This window comes from Lycium ferocissimum, chromosome 9 (assembly GCF_029784015.1).
Source record: "Lycium ferocissimum isolate CSIRO_LF1 chromosome 9, AGI_CSIRO_Lferr_CH_V1, whole genome shotgun sequence".
NCBI lineage: Eukaryota > Viridiplantae > Streptophyta > Magnoliopsida > Solanales > Solanaceae > Lycium > Lycium ferocissimum.
Window position 1 is genome coordinate 24,027,521 of NC_081350.1, and position 10,291 is coordinate 24,037,811.

General features: G+C 36.3%; 1 protein-coding gene across 2 annotated transcripts; it reads right to left on the bottom strand.

The window, feature by feature from the left end:
- Window positions 1–110: 110 nt before the first annotated feature.
- On the bottom strand, window positions 111–8,238 carry LOC132029965 (cytoplasmic tRNA 2-thiolation protein 1). 2 transcript variants are annotated; one of them, XM_059419394.1, is made up of 11 exons: window positions 8,073–8,238; window positions 7,872–7,986; window positions 6,661–6,803; window positions 5,043–5,162; window positions 4,595–4,707; window positions 4,413–4,505; window positions 4,232–4,272; window positions 1,230–1,296; window positions 991–1,102; window positions 304–500; window positions 111–265 (listed from the first exon to the last, which is right to left on the bottom strand). In XM_059419394.1, the coding sequence occupies exons 1-10, from the start codon at window positions 8,160–8,162 to the stop codon at window positions 336–338; spliced, it is 1,059 nt and encodes a 352-aa protein (XP_059275377.1). In that variant the 5' UTR covers window positions 8,163–8,238; the 3' UTR covers window positions 111–265; window positions 304–335. The 2 variants fall into 2 exon arrangements, with proteins under 2 accessions (XP_059275377.1, XP_059275376.1); XM_059419393.1 differs by having other exon boundaries at window positions 111–500.
- Window positions 8,239–10,291: the final 2,053 nt, after the last annotated feature.

Here is a 10,291-nt window from a genome sequence, read left to right on the forward strand (position 1 = left end):
GTATTTACCAGCTAATTGTTTCCTAGCAGGACTCTTTTTAACTTTTTCACGGAAGATTGGGGATATAGTCGACTAATTGTACGAATCATTGAGAAATTGTAGCACATCAGTGGACAGCAGGAATATTTTTTTGAAAAACTGACGGTATGAAATTTTTTGAAAAATTGCGGATGAATGTAGGAGGCTCTTTTCAACCTCTAAATACAATAAGCTACATGGATGATATATTAATGTGGAACTCCTAATTAAAGCCCTTCATTTAGCTGTTCCAAACCAAAGATTGCAACGATCATCACTGAGAAGTAATACAATGATTTATGCAGCTACATGAGAATTCAGAAGTCCAAACTTCCACACTGCTTGCTTTGTAAATTTTGTGTTCCATTAGCTTGTTCCATATTCGGGTTACCTTCGCTATTGATCCCTCGACTGCGCCCGATCCCTAATTTTGGTAAACCACGATTGAGGCCCTCAAGCAAGACACATGCTTTGCACCATTTCTGCATATTTACACACGGAATGGACAAGTCAGGATCCAGTCAGTAAATGCAAGTATTAACAAATAGCCTATTCTGTACAAGAATAAGTTAGTAAGAAACATCATTTATAACATCCCTACAAGATGGAATAGTAGATTTAATAAACATAAGAGACAAGAAAATAAGTCATTACAGATAGGGAAAAAAGATCTTTGCAAGCCGCTAAGTTAATGGCCGTTGATGACAAAAAGGTTTGTCACATAAGCAGTGACAGTAATCCATCTATCTCGACACGGACTAACAATACTTCAGAAGAAAATTTTAACCAGTCAAGTTTTGCTCGTGCACAGGAGACAGATGGATCACAGTCCAATGACAGCAATAATGTCCTGAGGAAGTAATAACCATTAAAGGGGAAGCATACTGATCGATCCACTAAACAAATTAAACTTCAAGATGCTAGAACTCTCGAGTATCGCAGAATGATAGCCAGTAGAAGAATCATCTTTACCTGGCTGGATATATAACCACATCTTTCACAAGTTCCTTGCTCTGGCATTTTTGTAGAGGTGGAGATCCGGAAGTCTTCACCTGATTTGATAATGTCGAGAATGGCTCTTGGTCTGTCATCATGATTACTTAGTTATTTGTCAAGAACAAAAGCATTTTGCATCCATAGAAAGATTACTTTATAAAACATAATCTTTTGACAAAATTTTCTATTATTAAAAGAATTCAACTGGGAACTACCTCATTCTTTCTAAATCTTTAATGAACTCACGAGCAAAGCCACGGTAAGCATTAGGGGAATAAATGCCTGCATTTTCATACAACTAACTTTTTAGGATGAAGCTCAAGGACATGACACAAAGCTAAACAAATTAGTGAGATAATATCAGTATTGGATCATATGGCCTCAATAAAAGAAACAAGCACTTGGACACAAAGCTCCAGACAATTATATTGAAAATCTGTTTTGACACGTGCAGTGGGACGTTGAGTGCTCAGACCTTCACAATATATATACGTAAAGAAGTGTCCAATAACCAGAAATGAGAGTAAAACCCTAATAAAAAGATGGCTGGCATCTGCGAGAATTTCAGATATTTAAATATAGACATTATATGTAAGTTATACTTTACTTATCTAAAAGAAGGCAACAACAACAACAACAACAACAACCCAGTGAAATCCCACAATGTGGGGTCTGGGGAGGGTAGAGTGTACGCAGACCTTACTCCTACCAAGGTAAGACGGCTGTTTCCGAAAGACCCTCGGCTCAATAAAAAGCATAAAAAGAGGTCAGATAAGGTTAAGAGATTCAAAGCGATATGGAAATGAAATAACGCAAGCGACACAGATAACATAGAATAATCAAAGCACGAAAGAAATAATAATAGTAAATCGAGCACAAGAAATTATACTGCGATAATGCGACTACTAATAAGAAAGGATAACAAGACTATCTACTAGCCTTCTACCCTAATCTGGGTCCTCCAAACCCTCCTATCTAAGGTCATTTCCTCGGTAAGTTGTAACTGCGCCATGTCGTGTCTAATTACCTCTCCCCAATACTTCTTCGGCCTACCCCTCCCTTGCGTCCGAAACCATCCATGGCCAACCTCTCACACCTCCGCACCGGGACATCCGTGTTCTCCTCTTCACATGCCCAAACCCCTCAATCTCGCTTCTCGCATCTTGTCTTCCCAACGAGGCCACTCACCTTGTCCCGAATATCCTCATTCCTAATCCTCACTCCCGGCGCTACACACATCCATCTCAACATTCTCATCTCGGCAACTTTCTCATCTTTTCGAACGCGAGAGATCTTAACCGGCCAACACTCCGCCCCACACAACATAGCCTGGCCTAACCATAACTTTGTGTAACTTGCCGTGGTGGCACCTTCTTGTCACATAACACTCCACAAGCTCATTTCCATCCACCCTACCCCAATACGACGTGTGACATCATCGTCAATCTCCCCGCCGCTTTTGCATATTGACCCAAGATACTGAAACTACTTTTCTTCCTGTACGGCTGGGCGAACAAGCCTCACTTCCAAGCCATCCTCCCGAGGCGCTTCACCGAACTTGCACTCTAAGTACTATGTTCTGTCCGTCCCGGCTTTAAACCCTTTAGTTCCGAAATGTCCCCCAACCCCCCCAAACCGCGTTAACCCCGCTACGAGTCTCGTCTCCCCCCTTGTCACCCCAAAATTTTTCCCTTGGCCCTCCCCGGGGTTTCCCCGTCAACCCCATTTTTTAAAAGGAAAAAAAGGGACTGGGATCCCCGGCCCCCAACCCAAAATGGGAAATTTTTCGATTTTCCCCCTTTTCCCCCTTACCCCGGTTTTTGGCTCCCCTACATGCCCTGATCCCCCTTTAATTTTTAACCCCAGGTACACCTTTCCCCCAAGTCTCCATGGGGTTTTCCTGGGAAACCCCTTTGTTGAAAGTTTTTCCAAAGGTCGATGAATACCCGGGTTAAGCCCCTCTTCCTCTCCCTTTTTAACCGGCTCCCCCCCCCAAAGGGAGGCTTCGTAGGGAGCGCCCCGGGCGAATGGGGCCGGTTCTCCCGAAAAGCACAGCCTCCCCACCCTCATCTCCACCACCCTTTCCCACACTTTCATAGTATGGCTTAGCAGCTTGATACCTCTATAGTTGTTGCAACTCGAAGGCATCATATTTCAATATAGACATTATATGTAAGTTATACTTTACTTACCTAAAAGAAGGCATCATATTTAAATATAGACATTATATGTAAGTTATACTTTACTTATCTAAAAGAAGGCATCATATGTATGTCATACACAACTATATTTTGAGAAAAAGCAACAAAAAAGAACTATTACTAGTAGATGATATGTAATCTTGTTAAGTGCAAGAAGAATGTATAATGAGGTAGTTGCAAATTCAAAAACATCCAAATTACTACTTTTTCCATCCCATTCTAATTGATTAGGTCAACTCTCACAAAGCTTAAGAGTAAAATTCGGTGGATATAGTATTATACTGAATTTGATAAAAAAGAACTTCAAATAATAGTTTGAAGAAGTGAAACAGTAGGTCGGAAAATACCATATCAATTATGGAACAATACAAGGTAGCATAGGTCTTTACTGTTGGATCTTTGGGAGACAATGTTTACCATGGTTAAGCTAAAAGTAGCTTTGATCAAAATAGGATGAAGGGAGTACTTTAGTCCAAATGCTGCTATTTCATATAATTCTAGACAAAATATATTTGAGGTGTATTTTGCAATGTAGATAGTATCTGGTACAAGACAATCATTATGTTCAGTAAAGGGAAATAGAATGACCAGATGTTTAGCCATAAGTCAGCAAGAACTCTTTGCTTTTGGGGATTATTCCCCTGAAAAGTATACTCAGATCAAGATGGTGCATGAAGCAGACAATTTAGTTTCTCTCTCATCCTTGATCTATTTTCTGACGCATAAAAGTAGAAACAGATTCAAGGTTCTTACTGTATTCTAGATAGCTCCTCTACCCAGCTTCTAAAATGAATTGAAATATTATTTCCTTTCAGCTATTGAGAGAATTTTTTTTAATAACATGCCCACATTATCTCATACCCCACTTCTTCCACAACAGCTGACGCGGACAGACATGACCACAACACACATTCTTCAACAAAATGAACGGAAATACTAACAGCAAATAAAGAAGACCAGAAGTCCTAGTACTAGAAGTCTGGAACTGAAAGTTGAAGGAAAGAGAATACACTTACATTCTGTAGAGAAGTAGTCCAGCTTTTTAAAGTATGCATACGTAACAGCAAGTTAAGGCAACACAGTCATAAGTGATCACAATCAGAAAACTATGGTTTTAACAAGGAAGATGCAGCCGCTTGGGGTATATACTATATAGTAAGGGGTAGCCCAATAAAATCCTATAAAAGAAAAGGATATATGACAATTTCCTTCTCATATGTGTATTTGAAGGGCTTGCATCTGGGTATTGGCCCATCTTCTCCGGTAATTATCGATGTGCATCTACTCAACCTGGTTTATTAGAGGTAAAAACCTGTCAATAATTTGGGGAAGAACAGAAGGAAGAGAATCATAAAAAACTAAATTACAATTATTTTTACCTTGCAATATCACCTCGTAAAATATTTAAAAGGACTGTTTCAGCAATATCATCTGCATTATGTCCAGTAACGAGCTTGTCTACCTTTAGCAATGCAGCACCTCGATCAAGGGCCTTACAAATGAAAACTAATCACTATGATATCTAAATTACCACTTTCAACGAAGAAGTATCAAGAAACTGCAACTGCTAGTGGAAAAGAAAGTATTCCGAACATATTTACTACAAAAAGAATGCAAAGAAAGACGCTTCAGAAGACTGAACTAAGCTTGGTCATTCTCATATTGAGAAACAGAAAATTATGTTAGCCACAAGGTAGAGTTCCACATATTTCAAAAGCTGTTTTGCACTCTTGCGTATAACTTTTGTGCAATGAATTGTGTGCTGAATGTTGGAGAAATTTATGCAAAATATAATAGTCAAACCCAAAGGCAAGTGTGTGGAATTACCTGCCGACGGAAAACACCACAAAATGTGCAGTTGTTCTTCAAGCCTATCAATTTCACTATTTCGTCCATTGTCCATCCATACAATTCGCTGTAGGAAACTACTTTTAAAGGAAGTCCATACTGAAAAGAGAAGATAGCAATAACACGGTCACAATAAGTTGAGAAAATATAGAGGTTAAAATTTTTAAGTTAAAAAAATTAAACTCATCTAGCGTAGAAACTGTAGATGCTGCAAAGCCACAGTAAAACTCAGAAAATGACAACTACAGATGCTGATGTGAAAATGCCATAGTAACTATTCATTAAAATTACAAAGGAAGAAAGCCATCATGAGAGGAGAATAAAACTATAGTCAAAGAACCAAGAGATATTGGTGGAAGATGAGAGCTCCTCGATTTAGAACAAACAGCAACTACGCCCCATTTCCAAGATAGTTGGCGTCGACTATATGAATACTCACTATCATTCGCTCCATTTGAACCTCTTTCACCCCTATATTCAATAATTTATGTTCTCTAGTATTAGAAGCTCTCTACATTTTCTAACGACACAGAAATCTCTAACAAGATTAAGGAAACTCCAAGCACACGCCGGACTTAAAGCAAGCCTACCAAACTTGACTAAGCCATAATCCCAATAGTTGGTTTCTTCAATGTCATTTACAGGAAGAAGAAGAAAAGAGAGAAGAAAACATCAGGGAAATTATGTTTTCAATTTTCACTCAGTATTGCTCAACGCTATGTCCTGGAAAGGGACATGAAATATCATCACTTCAAAATATTTGTGTACCAGCCAATGAGAATATATGAATCTCCCGTGATTCTAGTAAAGAAAGGGGATTATGAAATAATAATATCTGGACAAGTTATGAAGTCCATATATTTAGTTGTGATCATAAAACATATAATTCCATAAGCCAGAGAATGTTTGCGAATAGCAAGTTCCTATTGAACATTAATGAATCTGGAAGTAGAAAAGAGTCGCGATCATCTTCTTTTGCATTGCCTTTTTGGCATGAAAGTGCAGATGAGATTCTCTATGACCATGCAAGACACCATTCTTGCCCTTGCTGCTTTGAATGAGATGGTTCAAACTCAGATGCTGGTAAAGGAGGAGAGGTAAAATTTGGCATTTTTCTGCTGTTTGACAATACTATAGGAAATATAGTTTTAATCCAAATGCCTTAGCCAAAAAAAAAAAAAAAAAGGCAAAACGCCTTTACAGCTGGTATATGCAAATAGAACTTGGCCAAGAAAAGACGGGTTGATGATTCAACTGCATTATTAATATTCGGAGTTCATTCGAACTAGTTTAGGCACTATGATTTACCAAAGACAGGTTTCCATTCCTCTTCCCCATCAAAGGATTGTAGCATCTAGCACAGGATGGCTAAAACAAGCTATGTCCCAAGACATACACAGACTATATTAATCAAGTTCAAAAAAAAAAAAAAAAAAAAAAAAAAGTGACATAAGCTGGCCTTCACCCAGCTTTGCTCTCATAATTAGCAACAAAAGCCAAAGATAAAGATGAAACATAGGCGAGATCACAAAGTTAATAGTTGTTTAACTAGTCCTAGGAATTCAAACTAACAGCTTAACAAGATTATTTTCCTTGCCTGTATTTCATTTCTTTTGACTGTTTCAAGAGAGTCATCCCTGTAACCAGTTATGCCTTCATCCACTGATAATAAGAAGAGATCCAATCCATAGTTGTGTCTACGGTTCAACTCTGACATTACATATGCAAGCACTGTTGAATCTGCAAACAAACCCAATTACCACCACAGCTGAGATTAATTCCATCGCGGAGGAAAGAAGGCATGCTTAGAATGAAACAGCATTTATCACATATGAAAAACACCCTGTGCAAACTCAATTCCAGTTAACAGAGCAGCTCTCCACTATAGGACCTTTTACAACAGCAGCACATTAACCAAGGTGACGACATACTAATTTTGACAAGTTTAATGGGGTTTGCAATATACCGTACAAATCAATGTTCATTACAGCTCGTTTGGTTGGTTGCTACCTATTGTATTGTATCATATTGTTACTTTAAACACAATGTTTTGATTGTTATTTGACTTTTATAGCAGCGTATCGTTAAATCCATCTTTATATAAAAACGACAAGTCACATCTTATGTAACAACCAATTTGGTGTGATCGTGTCGTTACCCTTTTATTAATTTCATTTTGCATTTGCTTGTTGTTTAGTAATCCTATTTTATCATTTACCTACCCTTTTTTAATAATAATCCTATCTGGAAAACCATACAATATCACACGATTCATTTTGAAACAATATGTAACAATCATCCAAACAAGCTGACCTTTGTTATAGAGGGTTATTTTAGGACACCCGATACATTGCTGGTAAGTGATAGTGGATTGTTGTAGGACATCCGCAATAGAGTCAAGAAGGGCAATACTATATACTCCCTCCGTTTCATAATAAATGGTGTTTTTTGCTTATGCACACCTCTTAAGAAATTGCTCAGTCCTAGGTAATTATAATTAGGAGTGTTTTCACTAACTTACACCTAATCAAATTTTACCTCTTTCCTAGAAAAGCTACTTAATGATTCTTGATTATGTAAATAAGGGTAATTTTGGAAGAATAAGATCAAATTCTTCTTGAAATCCTAAAGCAGTACTTATTTTGAAACAAAATGAAAAGCTAAAAACACCATTAATTTAAAAACGGAGGGAGTATATGTTAGCAACTTTAATGTTCATTTCGAAATGTATGGCATAATAAATTTAAAGTGTTGGGTCAAAGATATCGACTACACAAATTATGTGAAATAAGTAGTTGTTAAACAGACCTTTACCACCAGAAGCTCCAATAGCAATGCGTTCACCAGGGTTGAAAAGGTGATTATCAACAATAACTCTATGAATCTCATCTTCAAACACTGTATAAAAACACTCCCTGCATATCTTTTTATAGAAAGCATAGCACTTTAAAACTGAGAAGCAAAAAAAAAAAAAAAGTGAATTGAATTGAAGGAGGGTGAGAGTATTACTTGTTCAAGGGTTTTAGGACGTTTTAAGGCGGCGCGTTTTTCATTACAGAGAGTGCACAGTTTGCTCTTTGGCTTCGCTGCGTTTTCCATATTTTACGCAAACTAACAGTCTGATCTGAGAGGGCTGTCACCGGTGAAAGCATATATTTTTAGTTGTCTTGTTATCTCAATGATGGCTCGTTTATGCATTCTTTACAACAAAAGACATCCTTTTTTCAAGTTTAGGGGTCAAATTGCATTTCGTGTATACTCCGAAATTGAGTAACTTTAATTTTTTATTAAGCTTTTGATCCAATATTATTTAGTTTGGAAATAAAGTTCTGTTTTTGCCCTTATACCTGTAATGAAAATTTTAATTGTAAGTAATTTTAAATCATCATTAAAAGTAATGGGTAAATTTGAACCTTTTTCTTTAAAATTTGGTAACCAAATTCTATCTATTTCATGCTCGAGTTCCGTAATGTTAAGAGCCAACTCCCGAGTTTCAAATTTTACTTTTCATGTTTAAGAGTTAAACTATATGGATTTTGACTAACATTTTAAAAATATTTTTTTTTCATCTTTTAAATATGAGAAGAATTGCAACTCATAGTACTTTGATTAACATTTTTAAAATAATTTTTTTCATCATTTAAATATGAGAAGAATTGAAACACATAATATTTTTTGTATAATTTTTTAACATCTAAATTTCAATTTTAAAATATTAAATTAATCTATTTTCTATTTAGCTCGGTAAATTAATCAAATTAACTCTTGAAAAGTGAAACTGACTAGTAAAAGTACACTAAGGGAGTCCAGTCAAACCTCTCTATAACAACATCGTTGGGTCCGAAATTTTTTGACTGTAACCGCATTGATATTTAAATAATATTTTGCTGTTATATGCAAAAAGATGCATAAAATCTAATTTTTTATTTTTAATTGTCAAATTCCAAGCTTAATTACACTTTGTATAACGAAGAAAAGTCTTTTAATGATGAAAATTATATATTCATATGATATTTTTTGTCAAAAATTGTGTATTAAAGGATCAAATATTTGGTCAAAATCTCTACACTTTTTATTTGTAGTCATAGATATTCTATTTTTATAAAGATGGTTAATTATTATATTACCTAAAAAAGAAGATAACCGTTATATGGAGAGTAATTTTACAAAGAGCGTCTTTATTACAAAGTTGGTTGTTCTATTATAGGTGAAATGTTGTTATAGAAGTAAAATATAACATAAAAAATCGGTTAGAAAAATTTGACTATCGCAAAGAGATCTTTATTATATGCGGATCTTACGTTATATAGAGCTGATCGTATTTGAATATGAAAAAGGTTCAAATTTGCCCTTGACCTTTGTCAAAAGGTTCAAATTTACCATTGGTAATAACAAATTAGACTTTTTTTTCCCATGGAAAACAATCTCATTTGGCCACCAAATGCCCCTTAATTTTGCAAAATTGTGCAAATTTCATTTTTCTTAGGTATTATCCATGATTGCACTAAATCAATCACCACCATAGCAATTGATTCTCTCGACTTTCAAAAAGCAGCATTTGACGATGAACACTACTCCCACCACCACACCCCAGCGACACACATAGATTCTATACAAAATCAACACATATGATCACCTATCCTCAACCACTATAATTCCACCTTGACTGCCATGATACTGCTCTAAATAATTTAGAAGCTAAATAGTATACACCCAGAGCTGGCTCAAGGAGGAGGTCAAACCGGAAGGAATTTTTATGTGGAATAGAATTGGTTTGCTTTTAGTAAAGAACACCTGATTTCCCTAGGGCAATTCGCAGAATTGCCCTTCTTTTGGGGTGGTCTTTAAATTTTGCCCCTCATAGTTGAAATCTTTAAATTTTATCTTTCGGCTAAAACCCATAGGTTCCAGGTTCGAATCCACATGCAGTCAAAATTTTTAAAAAAATTCACAAGACAGAGTTTAAATTTCGCTATGCCCCCAACAGCATACACTTGTGAAGGAATTACTAAAGTTATGTCGGACCCGGCATACTTATGCCTTATGGGCAGACTTGGCATAAATATGCGGTCCGCATAACTTTGATAATTCCTTCACAAGTTTATCTTGTCCAACATAAAAGTTTGCCCATTAAAAGTATGCCCCCACGAGGCATAAATTTGTGAAGGAATTACAAAGTTATGCCGGACCGCATATTTATGCCTTGATGGGCGGACTTGGCATAAGTA

Excerpts from the sequence above, each read along its gene's own strand:
- LOC132029965 (XM_059419394.1), bottom strand. The coding sequence starts at position 8,162 with ATGGAAAACGCAGCGAAGCCAAAGAGCAAACTGTGCACTCTCTGTAAT. Across the intron at positions 5,163-6,660 it reads TCAAAAGAAATGAAATACAG|TATGGACTTCCTTTAAAAGT; the intron begins GCAAGGAAAATA and ends TTCTCTTTTCAG. Across the intron at positions 501-990 it reads GTGGTTATATATCCAGCCAG|AAATGGTGCAAAGCATGTGT; the intron begins GTAAAGATGATT and ends GTAAATATGCAG.